The 25,166-nt window shown below is 43.1% G+C and overlaps 1 protein-coding gene across 1 annotated transcript; it reads left to right on the forward strand.

The window, feature by feature from the left end:
- Positions 1-1,063: 1,063 nt before the first annotated feature.
- Positions 1,064-24,799, forward strand: LOC106609131 (transportin-3). The gene is made up of 23 exons (XM_014207604.3): positions 1,064-1,349; positions 4,292-4,492; positions 4,847-4,920; positions 5,180-5,336; positions 5,869-6,012; positions 6,320-6,495; positions 6,719-6,857; positions 6,958-7,104; positions 7,308-7,415; positions 7,522-7,613; positions 7,811-7,950; positions 8,220-8,411; positions 12,091-12,182; positions 12,343-12,419; positions 12,558-12,618; positions 12,876-13,016; positions 21,644-21,760; positions 21,870-21,964; positions 22,156-22,312; positions 22,579-22,746; positions 23,042-23,154; positions 23,682-23,773; positions 23,948-24,799. The coding sequence occupies exons 1-22, from the start codon at positions 1,236-1,238 to the stop codon at positions 23,740-23,742; spliced, it is 2,766 nt and encodes a 921-aa protein (XP_014063079.1). The 5' UTR covers positions 1,064-1,235; the 3' UTR covers positions 23,743-23,773; positions 23,948-24,799.
- Positions 24,800-25,166: the final 367 nt, after the last annotated feature.

Genomic DNA, 25,166 nt, shown 5'->3' on the forward strand with positions numbered 1-25,166 from the left:
TAGTTCCAGTGAAGGGAAATCTTAACGCTATAGCATTCTATGACATTTTAGACAATTCTGTACTTCCAACTTTGTGACAACAGTTTGGGGAAAGCCATTTCCTGTTTCAGCATGACAATTACCCCGTGCACAAAACGAGGTCCATACAGAAATGGTTTGTTGAGAACTTAACTGGCCTGCACAGAGCCCTGACCTCAACCTCATCGAACACCTTCAGAATGAATTGGAACGCTGAGTGCGAGCCAGGCCTAATCACCCAACATCCATGCCCGACCTCACTAATGCTCTTGTGACTGAATGGAAGCAAGTCCCCGCAGCAATGTTCCAACATCTAGTGGAAAGCTTTCACAGAAGAGTTGAGGCTGTTACAGGAGCAATGCCCATGATTTTGGAATGAGATGTTTGACAAGCAGCTGTCCACATACTTTTGGCCATGTAGTGTACTTACACCCATGAAGCATGCCAATAGTGGCAGGAGTTTTTCTAACCATGTGACCTGACCAGTAAAAATTTGGGGTCCAATGTCTTCTTTGCATCAGGTTACTCTCCTGCAGGGAAACTATTGACAACTGCTTCTAGGACGCAAACCTGTAATGACCCACTATCTGGTTTGATTGTTGTAAATGGTTTTCAACCTTTTTTGGTTACAATAATCACATTTCGCTCAGTCTGAACTGAAGTACCCCCTCACGTCCATCTGATAGTTAAGCAAATGTTATTATGCATATTCCCAAATACCCCCTGTGGATAGGCCAGGTAGGTACCCTCATGGGTACTCCTAGTACAGATTAATAGGCATCTTTGGTACTCGTACCCCAGTTTGAGAACAACTGTTGTAAATCATGCGCTTTGCTGACATCTAACGGTCTTTCAGTGTATATTGGGGTTCTCTTACAAAAAACAAATTACATACAGCCTAGTAACATAGTTATACATTGTAACCATTAATTCAATTCAATTGATATGGTGTTTCTTGTTTTTACAATAACAGTAAAAGAGACCCGCCCATTGTGTCTCTCGAATATGTGAAGGACAGCTTTTAGTTCCTGTATCTGTATTTCTAGACGGGGGCGTTTATCGGCGACACACACGGGGAACCTGTGTTCGATTGAGATGGCGGTCGGAACAGCGAGCACAAGGAAATAATAAATATTACCCCGTCTAAACATAAACTGTGGAACTTGTAGCGGCTTCACATTTACCCTAAACTGTAACCCGGAACGTAGCATAGCGCTATGGAGAAACCGACAGTCGCACTTGTGTATCAAGCTGTGCAGGCTCTTTATCATGATCCGGACCCCGCCGGCAAAGAGCGAGCTTCGGTGTGGCTGGGGGAGCTACAGAGATCGGTAAGTAAACTCGAGAGATGGGGGGGACTTGGAATGGGCCTAGAACAAGACATGGCTAGGCAGGTCGTGTGAGGCCGAAAACAAAACATTGCATCAGAATGCGTAATACCATGGTGATATAAAAACATGTATTTGTATATGCTGACCCAACAACGAATGAATGAGCATAGATTCACACGTTAGCTAGCAACAAACTGCATAGCATTATCTAGTTACCTTAGTTAAGCTAGTTTGGTAGATAGCTAACTAACTACTTAGCATTAGCCGCACAGTTGTTTTTTCTACTACTAGCCTGCTAGTAACTGTCAAATGGAAACGGTGATAGATCTATGGGGATTCCTATGTGCAACGAAGATAATGAAGGCAAACAAGCTAACTTTCTCTCGCGTGTAACGTTAGTCCTTAAACAATCCACGGTGTTTGAAAATGCTAGTTAGCCACACAGCAGATACAGTAACTAGTTAACATCCAGTTATTGCTAGCTAGTTGTTTAGTTAGCTTCTGTAGTTGGCTTGGGTTATATTGACAGATTTAGTAGCTCGCGCTAATGACAGTTACGTTAGCCGGCCATAGCACAGGAAGAGCGCGAGGCGAGGGTGGCCATCATGCTAGCGTCCATTACTTGCTAGCAAACGTGCCGTTTTAGCCACATATGGCTAAACTGCTTAGTAGAGGGGCGTGTTGCCTCGCTACATAAAGTTAGCTAGCGGGCTAACGATATTGCCAGGGATGCTTTTGCTCTGAGTTAGTCAGCAAACGTTAACTTGGCTAGTTACACTAACAACTTCCATTTGTGTTGATTATGTTGGGTAAATGGTGTGCCACTTCAAGTTGTTTTCTGTTGGATAACGTTAGCCGTTTTATTTCCGCATTTGTTTTGTTTTTTTCCTCCATTGGTGCTGCGTCGATCTGGTTTCCGCATATTCATTGGTTACTTCCTTAACTACTGCAGGAAATGTAATCATTGTCTGTCACCGGACAATCAATGATTGAAATACGGCCCATCTACATGTTGCCGCTACGTATTCCTACCAACTTATTATTGTGATCATTTCTATAATAGATGGCCTTCCTGCAGGTTGCATTGAGAGACACAGCTTCAGGGTAACTGGATTCAAAACAGCTATTTCTCCCCACTGTCATGCAGTTCCCACAGAAAGACCTCACAAAGCCATGTATTGATTCCCTAAGAAAAAATGTAATGTTGCATAACATGTTTTAAAACACTTGACTGTGACACAAGCAACTTCCTGAGTTTGCTAGCACTTGGGGATCTGAACGGTCTAATTTGGGAGAGTAGGAGCCATCTGAGTGATGAGCACTGTGTGTGTGTGTGTGTGTGTGTGTGTGTGCTCTATGCTGTCAGCATCTTTTTCACCCTGGCTGCCAGGACTTACTGGACACTGATGGACAAATGGGGAAGGGGCTTGGCTGTTTCACTTTGCAATATAAATTCTCATACACATTTTACCAGGTTTTACCTTAGTCATTATACCATACTATAGAATAACTAACAGCTTGACCAACTGTTGGTTAAGGCAACAACCCTCTATGAAGGAAGCTAGCTACAGACACCTGATGGTGTTGCATAGGAAGGCCATCAGATTTGGCCTACTGTAATTTGTAAATGGGCCTACTCCCTTTGGGTCTTTGTGTGACTAGGGTGGTTTTGAAATCATTTGAGTGGGTTGGAGCCCAGACCTGAGAATGTAAGCATAGTAATCCATTTACTGGGATGGGCTTTTTTTGGGGGACTGTTCGAGTTCTCACCTTATTTTTTTCCTGAGTTCTCAAACGGGGAAAAAAATATATTTAAAATTGTTTACATTTTTCTGTAGGACTATGCCAACAATGCCTAATTTATAATAACCATTACAGATAACGAATCCTAATTTTAAAAGCAAGTTAAATTATTGAAACCTTAATGTCAACTGATTATATTGTGGAACACAATCTTCAAAAAGGCAGTAACCTCAGCAGTGGCGCTTACTTGGAGAAGCCTATGGCTGTGCAATTGCATAGCCTTGCATTGTTAATTTAGCAGACAAGACGCTTATTTCCCGAGCCTTTATCACAGTCAAGACACCTATTTTTATAGTAAAAAAAAAAAACATGATGTATTATAACAGAATAAAATAAAAAGTTGCAACTGTTATCCTCAGTGATCATATGAAACTGGGCACTATTTTCCTCGTTGAAAGACACTTTTTTTCACGGTTACAGACCAAAATCTCTTTGATATACAGACATTCGATTTAGTTTATTCTTCCTTTGGAATTTTCTAAATGGATTGAGTGGACGAACATGGAAAGGATTTTTTTTTGACAATCGACTGAACATGTCTGACTATTTTTAGGGGCCTAATAGTTAAGCCATGCCATTTTAATGCAAAAAATGTATTACCCTTTAATGTGGCATGAACACAACCAGTCATGATTTCATCTGCTTGTCAAACAAATCACTTGAAAAAGTAGGCTACCTGTGCATGTTTGTCCACTCCAAAATAAATCTAAAACCGTGCACCCATTTGATATATGGAAAGAGACATGTTAAAAAAAAAACACCAAAGTGTAATGACATTCGGTCCTTTTTTGTAGAAAGAAATGTCGTGACACTTGAAAAGGGCCTGAAATACGGCACTGTCCCGGGATGACAAGTGCAGCCACATGGGAAAAATGGTTTAAACAATGACACGGAGGTGGGTTTATTTGTTTCATTTGGAATGGGCTTTGATTTTTATATTTACCACTGTAGCAGTTAGATTCATTTTAACAAATAGGAAAATGGTTAAATTAGCATGCTTTTAGAATTTTACTTTTGCTGCATTTAGGGGGGCACATCTCTCATTCAGGGCGGTTCTGACTTCCTTGTTTCGGTAACCTTCCTGTCTGAATAAAGTTAAAGGTGGCGCTAACTGTTCTACCCATATCCCCTCCCCGCAGATGTACGCGTGGGAGATGGCAGACCAGCTCCTCCAGCTGAAACAAGACGTGGAGTCTTGTTACTTCGCCGCCCAGACCATGAAGATGAAGATCCAGACGTCGTTCTTTGAGCTGCCCCCAGAGACCCACATTGCCCTCCGAGACTCCCTGCTCTCACACATACAGAGCCTCAAAGACCTCTCCCCCATCATCGTCACTCAGGTAATGGCATCCTCGCACATTGATGTAACGCTCCTTCCATCCAATTATTGTCTGTCCGATATCACCCTCTGTCAGTGACCACTGAAACTCTCGGATGACTTGGATTTTTGTTAGTAGCCTTTATGCTCCTAGAATGCTCTCAAGGAATGTCCCACTGACCATCGAAATGTCCCAAAGCCTTAGCAATGCACATGGCACAGTAACAATAGAACTCTAGCATTTACCCCAATGTACCACTACAGGGGTGTAGCTGTGGTACAATTTAACAAGTACAGTATTACAGGGCATTAAGATACTCTAATCCTTACAAGTTCTTCCTGTTTTTTTGTCTAATTTCTCTCCTCCCTCTCTCAGCTTGCTCTGGCCATTGCAGACCTCGCCCTACAGATGGCCTCATGGAAGGGCTGTGTCCACACCCTCATTGAAAAGTAAGACCCCTCCCATTGCCGCTCAACCACTCATCTCAGATCACACCTGTGGGTAACAGAATGCAAGAGTTACAGGATATTAGACCGTTGTAGGTGGTTCTATAAAGTCAAAAGCCATTGTAAATAGTTGGTGAGTTGGTATTTTTGAGGTGACATTAAGCTTCAAATACATCTCCTTCATGCTAATTTTCTCATAACTGACTGCTGCCGTCTCTCCTCCACTCTCCTTGCCTTCTCTCTCTCTCCCTCTCTCTCTCAGGTATAGCAATGATGTCAGCTCCATGACGTTTCTGATAGAGATCCTTACAGTGCTCCCCGAGGAGGTCCACAGCCGCTCCCTACGCATCGGCGCCAATCGCAGGACAGAGATCATCGAGGACCTGGCCTATTACTCCAGTACTGTGGTCACCCTACTGGTGAGAGTTCTCTCTCTGGCCGACACGCACACTATCTGTTCATCTTTCTCTCGCCAACACTCGCATACTAGCCTATTTTACCCACCTGATTTAAGCTGGTCTAAACTAGAGCACCTGTCACCACTCCCCCTTACTGGTTAAGCAGACCTCCCATGGGTTCATCCTCTCATTATAAAACCCTGGGATGTACAGCCTCATTATCACAAAGCTATTCAACTACTACCACTACCTTAGAGGGACAAACTGAACCACTCACTTTGTAGTATAATTTTCTCTGCAGAATGTCCACGTTTGACTGTAGATGTTTTTAAGCATTGTGGTTTTGATAAGGATCAGTGTTGTTAGCGCGTGTGTGTTGTGGTCCCGTGTGGCTCAGTTGGTAGAGCATGGTGTTTGCAACGCCAGGGTTGTGGGTTCGATTCCCACGGGGGACCAGTACTAAAAAATAAATAAATAAATATTTTAAATGTATGCACTCACTAAGTCGCTCTGGATAAGTGCGTCTGCTAAATGACTAAAATGTTGTCTCCAGATGACCTGTGTGGAGAAGTCTGGCAGCAATGAGAAGATGCTGATCAAGGTGTTCCGCTGTCTGGGAAGCTGGTTCAACCTGGGAGTCCTGGACAGCAACTTTATGGCCAACAACCAGCTCCTCATGGTCCTTTTCCAAGTGCTGGTATGTCTCTTTCTCTCGCTCTCTTTGTCTCTCTCTCTCTCGCTCTTTGTTTCTCTCTTTCTCTCACTCTCTCATATCGCATTTTGGAAGCACAAATAAACAGTGCTAGTGACAAACACTCCCAAAGTCTCTTGAAATATTAGAGCAGCATTCGTTCCAAACCCTTATTTGTGCAACAACCATGGGGGGGCAGGGAAATAATTTATGGCGGTTTAGAATGCAAATCGCTTGTATGCATAATGCATGGGTTTCAGCCACGGAACAGCTCTCTTTGACATACTGTTATTTTTTTTGTCTGTTTTGGCAGCAAAGAGACGAGACGTCCACTAACCTGCACGAGGCTGCGTCCGACTGCGTGTGTTCAGCGCTGTACGCCATCGAGAACGTGGACACACACATGCCCCTGGCCCTGCAGCTTTTCCAGGGCGTCCTCACGCTGGAGACGGCCTACCATATGGCCGTGGCACGGGAGGACCTCGACAAGTATGAACACACTACTCCCCTTTACATACATACACCAAGATCACCTATCCAATCACCACACTCCTTCCTGCCCCAAACCTATCCTTCCTCTCCATTGCTCTTGATGTTGAACTCGTCTGACTCTTCTCCGCTGTCCTCTGTGTGGAAGAAAAGAATGCTAACTTTTATCCACAACTCTCTCTCATTCCTTAACTCTCTCTCTCCTTCTCCCTTGTTCTGTCAGAGTGTTGAATTACTGTAGGATCTTCACTGAGTTGTGTGAGACGTTTCTGGAGACCACAGTCAAGAGTCCAGGCCAGGGCATGGGAGACCTGCGACCGCTTGAGCTACTGCTCATCTGCGCAGGACACCCCCAATATGAGGTACACAACACAAGATGCACCCGCACACACACACACACACGCTCTGTTGTTTTGGGTGGATTTCAAGTGTGTGTGTGGGTTCTCTTCTGGTGAATCTCAGGTCGTGGAGATCTCCTTTAACTTCTGGTATCGTCTGGGAGAGAACCTGTATAAGACCAACGACCCTGCCCTCCACGGCATCTTCAGACCCTATATCCAGAGACTGCTGCACGGCCTGGCCCGCCACTGCCAACTAGACCCCGACCACGTAAGGTCCACCCAGCACATGACAAGGAGTCCTTAACCAATTCCAGTGATGCCAACCATACTCCCCAATACTCTGCTTGTGTCATATCTGATTGTAGAATCCCTTAACCATGTGCATGTATTACCAAGTAGTTCAGTACATCATTTGGCTTTGGTAGTACAGTATCATTCACTCACGGTCTCCACTTTTGTGTTAATCCACAGGAGGGCATCCCAGAAGATACAGATGACTTTGGGGAGTTCAGGATGAGGGTGTCTGATCTTGTGAAGGATGTCATTTTCCTTGTGGGCTCCATGGAATGTTTCTCCCAGGTAGCTACCTTCGGATATTGCACGTTCAAATGATGTCATTAAGATGACAAACTATACCCACTGCCTTCTCCTTTTTTCTCTTTCTCCCCCCCTCTCGCTCTCTCAGTTGTACTCCACTCTAAAAGAAGGGAACCCTCCCTGGGAGGTGACCGAGGCTGTTCTCTTCATCATGGCCGCCATCGCCAAGAGTGTAGACCCGTGAGTGTCCTCTGCACATTATTACTCATTAATAGAATGAATGACTAAATCCCTTCCCCACTGTGTAGAATGTGTACAACTACTGTAGATTTGTATATCCATCCCCCCCCCAGGGTGTTTGTGTAACGTTTCAATCTTTAATTTGTGCGTAATGTATAAATCCTGTGTGTAACGTGTTATTGCTTTCCCCCTGTCAGTGAGAACAACCCCACCCTGACAGAGGTGTTAGAGCAGGTGGTGCTGCTGCCAGAGACTGTCCATATCGCCGTGCGCTACACCAGCATTGAGCTGGTGGGGGAGATGAGCGAGGTCGTTGACCGCAACCCACGATTCCTAGGTAGGTTCAGTGGTCACGTTACGGTCAATTGCTTAGCTCGGGACCTGAGTGGCTTGAGTTAATCAATTTGGAGGTTCATCTTCATCTGTGTGTTAGTGTGTATATAACGCTAGTTTTGAGCACGTCTGTTTCCTTGTAATTTTTCTTTGTTTTCCATTCCTTGTTCCTTCCTGTGTCAAATGCCTGTATCGCTCTGTTTTGTTACACCTCTGCCTCTCTTGGTTGTATACTCTGGATGTGTGTATGACCTTAGCCCCGCTCTGTCACAGACCCCGTGCTGAACTACCTGATGAAGGGCCTGAGGGAGAAGACCCTGGCTTCCGTGGCGGCCAAGGCGATCCATAACATCTGCTCTGTGTGCCGGGACCACATGGCCCAGCACTTCCAGGGCCTGTTGGACATCGCCCGTGCCCTCGACTCCTTTGCCCTGACCACCGAAGCCGCCGTAGGCCTCCTCAAAGGTAATGTTATGCCACCCTTATTTTTGACACCATTTTTATGGGGTAGATCAGTTTTAATATTGCAGATTGTGGCTTCTATCTGTGTAGTCTGCATTTTCAATCCCACTTTTATTTATTTTTTTATTTTTTTTCCCTTGACCCTACCACCCCTCCCCAAATTGGAGTAAACTAATGGACAAAAATACTTAGGCTTCTACTTCCAGCTCATAAATACTATATACATTTAATCCTTCAACTACCCCAACCCCTCCCATCTATCTCTGAAGATCATCCAGTATTGATTTCTAGCTGCCATATATTTTTCCACTGATGTTTCACAAAAGTTTTGAACCTTTCTATTCTCATAGTTTCTACAGATTGTACATTTAAAGTTCAAAACCTTTGCTTAGAGTATTACTGATCGATTTGACTATGACTTATAACATTTGTGGAGTTAGATTCCAACATTTACCTGGAGCTTTCAGCCATTCCTGAACCTGCGACCAAAAACAAGCTACAGTACATATGGACAGTACCAAAACAAGTGATCTAATGATTGTTTCTTCACAGTAAAGTCTGCAGAGCTGGGATGGTTGTATCATGTGTACCAGTCAAAAAGTTTGGACACAACAATTTATTCAAGCGTTTTTCTTTTATTTGTACTTTTTTCTACGTTGTAGAATAATAGTGAAAATATCAAAACTATGAAATAACACATGGAATCATGTAGTAACCAAAAGTGTTAAACAAATCAAAATATATTTGAGATTCTTCAAAGTAGCCACCCTTTGCCTTGGCAGTTTTGCACACTCTTTGCGTTCTCTCAACCAGCTTCACCTGGAAGGCATTTCTGACAGTCTTGAAGGGGTTCCCACACATGCTGAGCACTTGTTGGCTGCTTTTCTTTCACTCTGCAGTCCAACTCATCCCAAACCATCTCAATTGGGTTGAGGTCAGGTGATTGTGGAGGCCAGGTCATCTGATGCAGCACTCCATCACTCTCTTCCTTGGTAAAATAGCCCTTATACAGCCTGGAGGTGTTTTGGGTCATTGTCCTGTGGAAAGACAAATGATAGTCCCACTAAGCTCAAACCAGATGGGATGGCTTATCGCTACAAAATGCTTTGGTAGCCATGCTGGTTGTGTGCTTTGAATTCTTAATAAATCATTGACAGTGTCACCAGCAAAGCACCATCCCACCTCCTCCATGCTTTACGGTGGGAACTACACATGCAGAGATCATCTGGTCTCATCAGACCAAAGGACAGTTTTCCACCGGTCTAATGTCCGTTGCTTGTGTATTTTGGCCTAGCAAATCTCTTATTATTTTTGGTGTCCTTTAGTAGTGGTGGCCTGATTCATGCAGTCTTTTCTGAACTGTTTTTCTTTTCTGAACTCTGAAGCATTTATATGGGCTGCAATTTCTGATGCTGGTAACTCTAATGAACTTATCCTCTGCAGTAGAGGTAACTCTGGGTCTTTTTTTCCTGTGGCGGTCCTCACGAGAGCAAGTTTCATCATAGTGCTTGATGGTTTTTGCGACTGTACTTGAAGAAACATATAAAAGTTCTGAATTGACTGACCTTCATGTCTTAAAGTAATGATGGACTGTTACTCTTTGCTTATTTGAGCTGTTCTTGCATAATATGGACTTGGGTCTTTTACCAAATAGGGCAATCTTCTGTATATCACCCTACCTTGTCACAACACAACTGATTGGCTCAAACGCATTAAGAAGGAAAGAAATTCCACATTCACTTTTAAGAAGGCACACCTGTTAATTGAAATGCATTCCGGATGACTACCTCATGAAGCTGGTTGAGAGAATTCCAAGTATGCAAAGCTGTCATCAAGGCAAAGGGTGGCTACTTTGAAGATTCTCAAATATAAAATATATTTTGGTTTAACACTTTCTTGGTTACAACATGAGTCCATATGTAATTTCATAGTTTTGATGTCTTCACTATTATTCTACACTGTGTAGAAAATAGTAAAAATATCCCTGGAATGAGTAGGTGTAAACTTTTGACTGGTACTGTGTGTGTGTGTGTGTGTGTGTGTGTGTGGTGTGTGTGTGTGTGTGTGTCACAAGAATTTTGTATATTTGAAATTCTACGTTTTTAATCTGGTGTCGTTTTGTCCATCAGTTCATAAACCATGTGCCAGGGAATTGGTACATCGCAAATCTGACTATTTTGTCAACCTGTATGGCGCAGCTGTAAATGATTTTGGTCTTCATGTAGGGACAACAGACAAGTTCCTTACCTTCTCCCCCTTCCACTTGACTCCTCCATTTGTGCTGTAATGCTGCAATCCGTTGGTTGTGATTTTGGTTAGAGCAAACCTTTCCATATGTTTTTGTTAACTGCCAGTGTGATAACTCCACCAGTCATATTTATATCATTTACAAAGATTATACAGTTGAATTTTTTTTTCTCCAAAAACACTTTTTTTAATCAGTCTATTGGAGTTTAACGATAATATTTGTACTGTCTCTTCTGGTGGATTAAACTGAAATTGCAAACAGTTTTCTATGTCTTGTGTTAAAAATAACCAAAAGTGAGAGGTTGTAATCTGAATGAAGAGAAAAAGGCCATTCTTGAATACTAGGTGAGCCATTCTTACTGATTGGCTAGAGAACCAGTTTGGATATAAGTATAGTTTTTGTATGATTGAAGCATTTAGTGAGAGGTCTAATGCTTTAATATTTAGTAATTTCTGCCCTCCGAATTCATATTCATTATATAAATGGGCCCGTTCCAAATAAAGTAGAATAAAACATTGTTAAAAAGTTGAGTGTAGGCAGGGCCATAAGTAAATAGGTAAACTGGTATGACTAAATAATTAATCTGGGTGAATTTATTTACTTTTTTTTCTTTCCACAAATAGACAGGTGTTGTCATTTTCCATGGTAGCAAGATCTTAACTAATTTGGCTAACTTTCTATTAAAATGTATTGTAGTGAGAATTTATTTATTTTGGGATATGAATACAGAGTATTTCCACTTCACCGTCAGACCGTTTTATTGGTAAACTACACAGTAATGTAGAAGTATTTAAAAAAAAAAAATATGGTGAATTTATCATAATTCTGTTGTAATCGAGAGGTTTGAGAGAGATTGATCTATATCTTCCAAGGCTGTGCAGGGATCCAAATTGCAGATTTAAAAGAAAACAACATGCATCGTCAGTGTACAATGACACCTTTGTCTTAAAGCCCTGGATTTCTAGACCCCTTGATATTATTGTTGGATCTGATTTTAATAGCTAACATTTCAATGGCCATAAATGGATACGGCAATAGTGGACAACAGTGTTTTAACTCCTTTTGACAATTGTAATACTTTCTGAGAAGTGGCCATTATTTACTATTATACATAACTTTAACCCATTGTATAAGAGATTCTCCAAAATTAATATAGTCCAGGCATTTATACTATGCCACCCTTTCCACTACTTTGGTCTGTCGGTCTTTCTTTCTCTGCTCCGCTCCGCTCCTTCTCTATTCCATCTCTCACTTTCAATCTCTTGTTTTATTAATTTCTGTCTCACTTGCTAGTTCATTTCTTTCAGCAACTTGTTCTCTCTGGACTGTGGGTCCAGTTTGTATTTTTATTTGATTGCCTAATGAGTTTGATTTGTATTAAACCAAGTGGTGTTGCTCTGTCACCATGGTAATGCTGGTTGTTTTGCAATGCAGGTACAGCCCTGGTCCTGGCTCGTCTTCCCCTGGAGAAGATTGCTGAGTGTTTGAGTGACCTGTGTGCTGTGCAGGTCATGGCCCTCAAAAAGGTGTGTGTTATTCTGCCATTTGTTTGTGTGCAAGTTTGGTTGTAGGTTGTGTGTATGAGGTACCTCAGAAGTGTGTAACCCACTGCAATAGTGTAATAGTTTTGTGGATTGGGTATATGTGTGATACCAACAGGTTTGCTTATTTGTCTCCCATCTTCAGCTTCTCTCACAGGACCCCAGCAATGGGAAAGCTGCTGACCCCACTGTCTGGCTGGACAGACTAGCAGTTATTTTCCGGTACACAACTCATTTATAACACATTATGCTATATACCTATCCTGGTTGCACAGTTCACGAACTGTCTAATGTAGCTGTGCTGATTAATATTTTAAGCAGAAATGTTTGTCTTAATGTTTTCTCCCCCCCCCCCCCCAGACACACAAACCCCATCGTAGAGAATGGACAGACACACCCATGTCAGAAAGTCATCCAGGAGGTAAAGCAACTGGCATTTTTTTTTTCACCCTCTACATTTTTTTTGTATTTGGACAAGGCTACCATTGCATACAACCTGCGTTGTTCAACACATGAATTGGACTGAGTTGTTTTAATGCGACTATTTTGGTGTTCAACTACTCTGGTGCTTTTTTCCTTTTCAGATTGTAATTTCAATTTGAGGCCATGATTCCGTACAGTCATTCCCACAGTTTCTCATGCTAAACCTATATTTGGTGTTTCCTTTATTCTCTGTAGATCTGGCCGGTCCTGTCACAGACTCTAAACACACACCAGGCTGATAACCGCATCGTGGAACGCTGCTGTCGCTGTCTGCGGTTCGCTGTGCGCTGCGTGGGCAAGGGCTCTGCCTCTCTATTACAGCCACTCGTCACACAGGTGCGTGTTCCTGTGTTTGGGTCACAATACGCCCCATATACAGATGGGTTAATCTTTGTTGGCGTGTCTGTTATTTGTGTATACAATGTCCATCGCCACCGGGTGCTTGTTGAGCCCAGGGCAGCTGGTGACTGATGACAAAGTCAGGCTGAATGTACAGTATAGGGTTGTAACTTTTCAAAACTCCTGGGTTGACAGATTCCCTTGCTTCCTGATTATTCGCTCTTGAATCTAGATTTCTGGGAATCTGTGAAAAGTTACTGGAATTTGTTTTGCCCTAGTATAGGTCTTTAACAGTGTGTGTTTCAGATGGTCAGCAGAACATAACATTAACGCTTGTCGATCATAATCACTGATCACAATTGGATCAGTGTCCTCCGGATGCAATGTTTTGCTCACTGTCCTCCCAATCTCTGCAGAGTGCATTGGAGTACAGTATAGTTATTGTAGGCCTGCACTGACAGGTTTCGTGGAAATTCATACTGAGAGAGACTGTCATTTCTTCAAACAATCATCTTTATTTAATATCGATGAATTATTACAATAATGATGAGACTAGTCAACCCAACACACTTTTATTCGTGGTACCCAATTGGTAGTAGTTAGTCTTGTCTCATCGCTGCAACTCCCGTACGGACTCGGGAGAGGCGAAGGTCGAGAGCAATGCGTCCTCCGAAACCCAACCTAGCCGCACTGCTTCTTGACACAACGCACATCCAACCCGGGAGGCCCCCAACCCAACACTCTTGACTGTTGGGCCGAGCTTTAAACTTTACAGACAATGCCGAGTTTTTATATAGCTGACACTAAAGATGCTTAGTCATGGCTGGTTCCACCCCTCCCAAAAAAGGTTGGGGGCACCATTAGCCACTTTGGATTTATCCTGTGGTCATCTGCACGGGGGGTGTTATTTTTACTCCCAACTCGGCTTAGTTTCCCAGATGCCCGGAAGATAAGACAATGAGTGATTGTTCTAAACTCTTCCAGGCTATCTCTATCTGGGTCACACACACCACATCTTGTCTATGGAATGCCGGTTTTAGATTTTTATCACCAAGTCATTGTCAGCTCAAGCTATCTCTAGAAAAACCCATTTCCCTGACCATACGCCATACTAACTGCAGGAAGTTAGTGGAAACCATCCCTTTACAGAAACACAACATTTAATAGAACAAATGTCTTACTATAGTTAAGTATATCATCGTTAATTATTAATATCAAACAAATCAGGTAAATAGGTAATTTTTCTATCACACAGGCAAAGTGGTCTTTCAATCATGCAGTCGCGAGATGTGTTTTTGAGGTCAAAGGGATCCTCGTTTGTACATTTGTTGATGATAATTGCTAGTAAGCTATTTCCCAGTTATAGCACATTTTTGGTCAACAATAAGAATCCGGAAAAAGTCATGGTGTGCATCAGCTGTGCGCCAGTTTCCGGAGGGAGGGAGAGCGAGACAGGTACATTTGCACAGCAGGTAAAATAATGATATGCAAAAGACTAACTAGATAACCAGCCAAAATACACTGCTTTGCATTTGAATCTCGCTAGTTAACTGTTAGTATGCATTAAATGTCATGTCCGACGTACTAAAATAACTTTCCACCGGCACTCATTTATTATCCCAAATGGCCAACACACATTTTGATATGGGTGCGCAGTTGATGAAGCCGATTCTTCATACTCCGGTTTTACAACCATCTCTATAGCGCTCAATTAGCTAGGATTCTCCTCTATTCAATACTGGCCATGTAATTCTGACAAAGTTAACAAATATTCTTAGAATAGCCCAATTGACAAGTAACTCGTTTGCTGTAAAGATCTCCCCTGAACACTGAATATTTTAACCTAACAAATAGAAACTTTATAGTAGGCTACCTCGCCCACCTTAATCATTTTAATCCCTGGTTCATTAAATGAGTGAATTGTTTTATAAAGACATAAGTATTTGGTTGTAATTAGTGATACACCAAAAGGATATTTTCCTTGCCCAAAAGATAAAATGTAAAAATATCTAAGGGCCTTTTATGCATTCTAGTACAGTTAAATAGTTAGCACACACACACTTGGACACAGCGGTCTAAGGCACTGCATCTCAGTGCAAGAGGCGACACTACAGTCCCTGGTTTGAATCCAGGCTGTATCACATCCAGCCGTAATTGGAGTCCCATAGGGCGGCACACAATTGGCCCAGCGTTGTCCGGGTTTGGCCATCATTGTAAATAAGAATTTGTTCTTAACTGACTTGCCTAGTTAAATAAAGGTCACACACACGCCACACTGACCAAAAAAGTTATTTTGTTGGCATTTACATATGTCCCCATTACCAGTAAAACATAATCAAAACCTATTTCTCTCACTTACTTGCTGTGCTGTTTCGTTCAGTCGTTTCATTCTCAACCAGGATTTCTATGGAACGCCGTTTTGGGTCTTTGCGTGTCATAAAAGATACACCTCAAATAACACTATTTTGACGTGTCAAATAACACTATTTTGACCAGTCAGGACCTGAATATGACTGCATCAAATTTAACACGTTCATACATTTTTTTTTTAACGTAATTATTACACATTGATTACTCTACCACTTGTATTTCATGTCACAACGATTCATCGATAGCTAGCACTGTAGGTAAGTTAGGTATCTGATGGATGCAAACAATGTTCTTCCCCAAAAACATAGCAAAACGACATCTGTTTCAGTAGCGATAGTTAGCTAGCTAACTAACTAACTAATCGAGCTAGGTGTCATCTAAAATAACCCTAATTTATAAGACCGTTCTTATTTGATTAATGGGGGTCGGACCCATCTTCGTGAATCTAGCCACAATAGTGGACTTTGCAGTTAGCCTTCAAAATAAAAGTATGACAGTGATGCAAATGAATAGTAGAATTATCCCATTATTGAATAGATCAGGCTAAACGAGGTTGGAATGTTGTATAAAATCAACAAAATACAATTTGTTCATTTGACAAATCTGAAATCACACTGGATGTATTAGACTTTAGAATTGCATTGGGGGCATACTTATTTCACTGTACAGCCTTACAACATGTAATTGATCCACAATCCATAGGTATCAGTCTACTAATTGACACGCAGAGAACATTAGCGTCGTAGCTCTTATTGTGGGACTCTGAAACTACTGTGAATTGAGCCACATTTATTGTCAACCTATGTGTATTGAACACTATTCCAGAGGAAAAACAATACTGTGTGGATGTTTGCGTGATAACTCTGAGGACGTTGGGGGAAACTATCTTGGGTATTGAGTAGATTGATATCCCATTTCATTGCTTCACATTCCAACCTTGTTTAGCATTATCTAGTATAAATATGGCAGGATTCCACCAATTGTAACCTTCTGCATCACTTTCAAATAGGTACTTTTATTAAAAGGCAAACCGCAAATTCCACTGTTGTGCCTAATCCTTATTGTGGCTAGCTTCACAACACAACCCGGTCCGGTCGAGCATCACTAGCCAGATGAAGCTAGCTAGCTGCTTTTAACGTTAGCTTTGGGCAACAGGGTTAAGTAGCTGGCTAGCTATTTATTTCCATGAACTGAAGTTCAATTTTAAAAGGTGAACAAGTGGCAACCTAGCTAATACTTACAAGGATTCCTAAATCATTACTAAGAATAATGAAAATGACTGCAGTTACTACTGGTCATTGTTTTCAGGCTGGTTGTTTTGGTGCTAGCTAGGTACCAAGCTAAAGCTAGCTACCCCAGAAGTTGCGGTCGAACAAATAATGCTTTATTACTAATGCGGTATTGTAAACACATCGTTTGTGGCCGGTGTTTTCTTGTTTACAGACTATTTGTACAGCTTTGACAGTGCTACTGATAGTAGTGGTGGCGCTTGGCTTGCACGTGCAAATTCAACACTCAACATTCTATAATAGAACTCTTATTTGACGTGTCAAGTTAAAAGCTTATTTTACGGGTCAAGAAGTATTATTTTACGTGTCAAATAGTGTTGACCTGTGTATTTTTTGACATGCAAAGACCCAAACGGCGTTCCATAGTATGTCGTGAAGCTAATAGCAAGTGACACTATTACTGTGTTACTCCGGTATGGCAACGTGTACCAGTACTCGACGAAAGCCATCACCCACGACAGAGAACGGTTGATTTGTCAAGGGCAATGAATTCTATTATCTTGCCGTTAATTGATTTTGCATTTGAGTTGTCTCGCTGAAATTTTCTTACTCTTTCAAATGATTGCTTGACTTGTTGACTGTTTGATCCACACAGCAGACATTGTGGGCTAGGTTAGGATTGCTGTGTTGCACGTGTAGCACAAAATTTTACGTGTTGTCATTGTGTCATGTACCTACAATTTTATAGGTATGCGCGTCAGCTTTGACATCGCTTTTGCACATCGGCGTTAAACTAGACATTGGGCTGATACCAATGTTGGTATTTTTAGCTAATCTTCAGATATGTTCACCGATTGTATCTATCTATCTCGCTCAAAAAAATAAAGGTAACACTTAAACAACACAATGTAACTCCAAGTCAATCACACTTCTGTGAAATCAAACTGTCCACTTAGGAAGCAACACTGATTGACAATACATTTCACATGCTGTTGTGCAAATGGAATAGACAACAGGTGGAAATTATAGGCAATTAGCAAGACACCCCCAATAAAGGAGTGGTTCTGCAGGTGGCGACCACAGACCACTTCTCAGTTCCTATGCTTCCTGGCTGATGTTTGGTCACTTTTGAATGCTGGCGGTGCTTTCACTCTAGTGGTAGCATGAGACGGAGTCTACAACCCACACAAGTGGCTCAGGTAGTGCAGCTCATCCAGGATGGCACATCAATGCGAGCTGTGGCAAGAAGGATGGCTGTGTCTGTCAGCGTAGTGTCCAGAGCATGGAGGCGCTACCAGGAGACAGGCCAGTACATCAGGAGATGTGGAGGAGGCCGTAGGAGGGCAACAACCCAGCAGCAGGACCGCTACCTCCGCCTTTGTGCAAGGAGGAGCAGGAGAAGCACTGCCAGAGCCCTGCAAAATGACCTCCAGCAGGCCACAAATGTGCATGTGTCTGCTCAAACGGTCAGAAACAGACTCCATGAGGGTGGTATGAGGGCCCGACGTCCACAGGTGGGGGTTGCGCTTACAGACCAACACCGTGCAGGACGTTTGGCATTTTCCAGAGAACACCAAGATTGGCAAATTCGCCACTGGCGCCCTGTGCTCTTCACAGATGAAAGCAGGTTCACACTGAGCACGTGACAGACATGACAGAGTCTGGAGACGCCGTGGAGAACGTTCTGCTGCCTGCAACATCCTCCAACATGACCGGTTTGGTGGTGGGTCAGTCATGGTGTGGGGTGGCATTTCTTTGGGGGGCCGCACAGCCCTCCGTGTGCTCGCCAGAGGTAGCCTGACTGCCATTAGGTACCGAGATGACATCCTCAGACCCCTTGTGAGACCATATGCTGGTGCGGTTGGCCCTGGGTTCCTCCTAATGCAAGACAATGCTAGACCTCATGTGGCTGGAGTGTGTCAGCAGTTCCTGCAAGAGGAAGGCATTGATGCTATGGACTGGCCCGCCCGTTCCCCAGACCTGAATTCAATTGAGCACATCTGGGACATCATGTCTCGCTCCATCCACCAACGCCACGTTGCACCACAGACTGTCCAGGAGTTGGCGGAGGCTTTAGTCCAGGTCTGGGAGGAGATCCCTCAGGAGACCATCCGCCACCTCATCAGGAGCATGCCCAGGCGTGGTAGGGAGGTCATACAGGCACGTGGAGGCCACACACACTACTGAGCCTCATTTTGACTTGTTTTAAGGACATTACATCAAAGTTGGATCAGCCTGTAGTGTGGTTTTCCACTTTAATTTTGAGTGTGACTCCAAATCCAGACCTCCATGGGTTGATAAATTGGATTTACATTGATTATTTTTGTGTGATTTTGTTGTCAGCACATTCAACTATGTAAAGAAAAAAGTATTTAATAAGATTATTTCTTTCATTCAGATCTAGGATGTGTTGTTTAAGTGTTCCCTTTATTTTTTTGAGCAGTATGTGTGTGTATATATATATATATATATTTCTATCATGCATCCTTAGTTGTAATGTTGCAGGGTGGCCAACCCTCGTCCAGGAGAGCTACTGGGTGTGTAGGATTTTGCTCCAGCCCTGCTCTAACACACCACATTGCACAACAGGACCTTGATAAGCTGACTGGTGTTTGAGCAGGGTTGGCTAAAAAGCCTGTACACCCAGTAGTTCTCCGGATGGAGGGTTGACCGACCATACGTTTTATATACGGTAGCCTATCTGTGCAGTATTTTACTTGGGGGGGGGGGGGGGGGGGGTTTAAACCTCTCTGGGGTATGTGGGACACACTCGCCAACAGCCAGTGTAATAGCAGGGCGCCAAATTCAAATTTCTCAAACATACAACTATTATATCCCATTTTAAAGATACACTTCTCGTTAATCCAACCACAGTGTCCGATTTCAAAAAGGATTTACAGCGAAAGCATAACATTAGATTATGTTAGGACAGCGCCTAGACAAGAAAAACCACACAGCCATTTTCCAAGCAAGGAGAGGCGTCACAAAAAACAGAAATACAGCTAAAATTAATCACTAACCTTTGATCTTCATCAGATGGCACTCATAGGACTTCATGTTACACAATACATGTATGTTTTGCTCGATAAAGTTCATATTTATATCCAAACACCCCATTTTACATTGGCGTGTAATGTTCAGAAATGTTTTGCCTCCCAAAACTTCCGGTGAATGAGCACATCAATTTAGAGAAATACTCATCATAAACGTTGATAAAATATACAACTGTTATTCAAAGAATTATTGATACACTTGTCCTTAATGCAACCGCTGTGTCAGATTTCAAAAAAGTTTTACAGCGAAAGCACATTTTGCAATAATCTGAGTAGAGCGCTCAGCAACAAACACAACCAATACAGAAACCCGCCATATTGCGGAGCCAACAAAAGACAGAAATGGCATTATAAATATTCACTTACCGTAAATTCCGGATTATAAGCCGCAACTTTTTTTCCCTCGCTTTGAACCTTTCCCACGCTTTGAACAATGACGCGGCTAATATATGGATTTTTCCCGCTTTCAATTTTTTTTCTCTCCAAAAAAACACATTCTGTGACGTGCTCAGTTTTTGGGCGGCATGAAGCTTTCATAAGACCAATGAAATTGCCGAACGGGTTAAGGTCAAACAGTGACGAGAGCGACAATGAAAACGATCCAATATCGGATGAAGCAATTCTGAGGCTATTCAACTCCGACACCGAAGGAGATGACTTCAGTGGTTTCAGTGCACAGGAGGAGGAAGATGGTGACCAATGACTTTCTTGGTAGGCTACAGTTTACTGCTAATTTATTTATTTGTTACAGCCTATTTATTTTTGTTACAAGCCGTGTTTCGTTAAAGCCTGTGTAAAGGTAATTTGTTTCAATGTACCGGTAGGCACCTGCGGCTTATAGACATGTGCGGCTTATTTATGTTCAAAATAATACTTTTTTTTAAATTCAGTGGGTGCGGCTTATATTCAGGTGCGCTCAATAGTCCGGATATTACGGTACCTTTGATCTTCATCGGAATGGAATCCCAGTTCCACAATAAATGTTTTGTTTCGATAAAATCCATCCATTATGTCCAAATACCTCCTTTTTGTTTGCGCGTTCAGTCGGGTAATCCAAATGAACTGTGCTCGTGCAGTAAGTTCAAACGAAAAGTCAAAAAAGTTATATTACAGTTCGTAGAAACATGTCAAACAATGTATAGCATCAATCTTTAGGATGTTTTTATCATAAATCTTCGATAGTATTCCAACCGGACAATTCCATTGTCTTCAGAAATGAAAAGGAACACACCTAACTCTCACAGGCGCATGCCTGTCTGAGCTCATGTCATTTTCTCAGTCATCTGATTCCAATGGCTCTTATTCTCTTCCCATTCACAGTAGAAGCATGAAATAACGTTCTAAAGACTGTTGACATCTATTGGAAGCCTTAGGAAGTGCAAAATGACCCCACAGACACTGTATACTGGATAGGCAATCACTTGAAAAACTACAAACCTCAGATTTCCAACTTCCTGGTTGGATTTTTTTCTCAGGTTTTTGCCTGCCATATGAGTTCTGTTATACTCACAGACATCATTCAAACAGTTGTAGAAACTTCAGAGTTTTCTATCCAAATCTACTAATAATATGCATATCCTACCTTCTGGGCCTGAGTAGCAGGCAGTTTACTACGGGCACGCTTTTCATCCGGACGTCAAAATACTGCCCCCTACCCCGATGAAGTTAAGTGCCTTGCTCAAGGCACAACGGCAGGAGATCTAATACATGGAATCAGAGACCAGCAGCATTCCATTGTCAATACCAGTTATAATAATGAATGTTATTGGTAAAGTGGTTCCTTGCATCATACAACACAATTTTCAGTCACCAATTTTCAGACTTGAGCTTTCGGACAGGTAAAAATTCAGTCCCAAAAGATAATGTCAGGCCCTTGTCAGTGTGTGTACCAGGTGTAAAGATGTTAAATGTGTGATGTTTCTGATGGTCAATGTGTACCAGGTGTAAAGATGTTAAATGTGTGGTGTTTCAGATGGTCAGTGTGTATCAGGTGTATCCCCACTCCTGCTTCCTTTATCTGGGCAGCATCCTGGTGGATGAGTACGGCATGGAGGAAGGCTGCAGACAAGGTCTACTAGACATGCTACAGGTAGGACACACACATCACTTTCATAGGTACTCATAGTTCACTGGAGTGGCAGTGAAACTCTGGTTGTTCTATTGGTTTTGAACTGACTGTCCCTTCTCGCTCCCTGTAGGCTCTGTGTATGCCCACCTTCCAGCTGTTGGAGCAGCCCAACGGTCTCCGTAACCACCCAGACACAGTAGATGACCTCTTCAGACTTGCCACCAGGTATGATCGACTGGAACACAGTTCAAACAGTTGCTCCTCTCCCTCAAAATAATAAGTTTAAATGTCAACTCAATGGGCCTTGTCTGAGTGGCAAGGATGAAAACTAACCATTGCCGGGGACCTGACACAGGCATACTTGTTTTACAGCAGCATTCAGGTTATAAAGATTCTCTCGCTTCTTCTCTCTGCAGGTTTGTCCAGCGTAGTCCCGTCACCCTGCTCAGCAGTGGCATCATCGTCCACATCATCCAGTGTGCTATCGCGGCCACCACACTGGACCACCGGGACGCCAACTGCAGCGTCATGAAGTTCGTCAGAGACCTCATCCACACGGGCGTCAGCAACGACGTGAGTCAGCCCCAACAAAGTCAATCTATTTCAACAGTCAATGTTTGTTTGATGTCTCTGTTGCAGACTGCGCAGAACCACAAATACATTTGTATCCCAAATTATTCCTTATGTCATCAAGATTAGCAAATCTGTGCCTCGCCTTGCTCAAACTGACCCCCTCAAACATGGGGATTCACTGTCTGACGATCAACCAAAAGTTTCCTCTGAATAACAACAATCTGTCAGTCAGATTGTCATGTGTTTTTTTTCCCCCTCCGTTGCAGCACGAGGATGACTTTGAGCTGCGAAAGCAGCTAATAGGCCAGGCCATGGGGCAGCACGGGCAGCAGTTGGTCACCCAGCTCATGCACACATGCTGCTTCTGTCTGCCACCTTACACACTCCCCGATGTGGCTGAGGTGCTCTGGGAGATCATGGTGTTCGACAGGCCGGTGAGTCACACAAGTATATTGACACACGCTCGTAGCTCTACCACTCCCGACAGTACTTGTACAATACATATGCAGTTGAAAGTACACATACACTGTCTTCGACAGGTGCTCACTGTCATACCACAAGATGGAGCTAAGAGAATATCTTTCAACAGGGACCACAATTCATATTCACACACACTTCCAATGACATGGGCATGACAGCACTTTCCCTTGTGAGAAAGTGTTGTAGTACTACAATTGCATTGCCTCCTGATGTGTGTTTGATGTTTAATGCTGCGGATATGTCTTCTAGACGTCCTGCCGCTGGCTGGAGAACGCGCTGAAGGGGCTTCCTAAGGAGACGTCAGGCGGGGCGTTGACAGTCACACACAAACAGCTCACAGACTTCCACAAGCAGGTCACCAGGTGAGCATATCACAGCCACGCCCCTTTCCTACTGGAAAACAGCTAGCTGTTTATGTTCTGACTCTGGGAAGAGCTCATGGGTCACTGGGCATGCTTAAAGAAGCTGCTCCTGCAGCAGTGGAACGCTGGAAAACCGGAGTAGGGGAAACCTCATGGATTCCCTGCCACATGTTCAGGCGCGCCTAGAAGCATCCCTTCCCTGCCCCAGTTTTCCAGCGCTCCACCCTCCCTCACATGCAGTCTCTCTGAGGGAATGGGAGCTTCAGACAGATGACCGCTAGATAGTATTTCTCAGGGAGCACCTTGAGTTCCAAGTAGGAGTCTTGTGAGACAAACCGCATGCTCGACATGGGTTCATTTCAGTTCAGATTCATTTAAAGTGAACTTGAATGAATGTGTTGAATTAACATTTATTTTCCTATTTCATTTGAAATAACCTTAACCATGTAAATGCACCACATTAATAATGTTGCCCTTTTCTCGCTCTCCCCCTCTTCCTGACACCCCCTCTTTCTCCATCTCTCCAGTGCGGAGGAGTGTAAGCAGGTGTGCTGGGCTATCCGGGAGTTCACCAGATTGTTCCGATAGCCACGCCCAAAGAGCTCTGCCAGAACACCAGGTTAGGCATCAACACAGAAACCCAAACAGCCCCCCCCACTGGGATCTGCAGACTCATCTCTCCTCATGTCTTTTAGATGGTTCCAAAAACATATCTGATCGTATTTAGGTTGGCAAGTGTCAGTAACATCTCCATTGATTTCTTATTGTCATTTCATTTGTTTTTCTTCCTCAGGTTAAATATTTTGGCGAACATTCAGAGGTGACGGCAAAGAGGCTGAAGACCGCAGCAGACGAGAATCTAAAGGGATCTCTTACTGGACAGATGGGCGGGACTTGGCACTGTGGAAAGCCAATCAAGACGCATCGCAAGGATTGGAGTGACAGGGTGAACCCGTAAACGAAATGCGCCTTTGACTTTGGCTGTGTGAGAAGAGACGCCCCCCCCCCCTTCCGCTCCCTCTCGCTCCCCTGCCTCACTGTTGCCACAGTAACAGGTGGCACGAGGGTTGAAAGGGGGTGGGGCAGGGGGGCATGTCTGAGGGAGAATTCACCGACTCAAAGAAATGGGATTTGTTCTGCGTCAGTTGGATTTCTACAGGATCTATCTTCAAAAAGAACAAGGGAAGGGGGAAAAAAACTAAGGATGTGCCTGGTTGCTAATCATAATGCATCAAAAAAAGACTTGTACGTTTTTAAATTGAGAAATGATTTATTTTCATGGATGTGTCTTTAGAACTTTAACATGGTCTTGCTGTCGGTGCCATATAGAAAAATAAATAGCAAACCCACGAGGCCCTTCACAAAATGGTCACCACTGCTTTGTGGAGGCATTAAGGAAATGGTTGAAGGGAATGCTGGGAGATTTGGCGTCACCTTTGACCTTTTTAAACATGTTGGCTGGAGTTTTACTGTTCTCTATTACCAGGGAAGGAGAGTTGTGACAGGTCGAGTGGGACTCTGGCAAATAGTATATATATTTTTTTTGTTCTTCCACCTCTGGCAATGTCCATTCTTGGAGGTAGGCACCACCGTCGGCGTTGTAGCCATGTTGTGAACAACAATAAAAACGACTGTGAGGAACAAACGTGCTCTTGTCTGTATCATGTTTAGATGTTTGTTCATACCAGATCCCTCACCCCCTAAAAGTAACGAGTTGGTCAAGGTGTTCTTTGTTGCAGCAGAGCCACTAGTCTGTCAGACAACACATACACACATTGATATTATGCATTTGGAGTGCTATAGGTGTTTTCTACTTGGATGCCGACATGAATTCGTCTGGACATTTAAGTAGCTTACTGTGTAGCTGCAACTCGGAAATATATCCGGAGACACTTCCACACAAGCCCCTACTTTTCCTCAATCCCATTCACACTAATCAAATTTCCAGTGAATGCGTGTAGAACTCCATAGAAGGGTGGTGAGTGACATCAGCGGAGGGTAATTTGCTGACT

Source organism: Salmo salar, chromosome 07 (assembly GCF_965601325.2).
Source record: "Salmo salar chromosome 07, fSalSal1, whole genome shotgun sequence".
Taxonomy (NCBI): domain Eukaryota; kingdom Metazoa; phylum Chordata; class Actinopteri; order Salmoniformes; family Salmonidae; genus Salmo; species Salmo salar.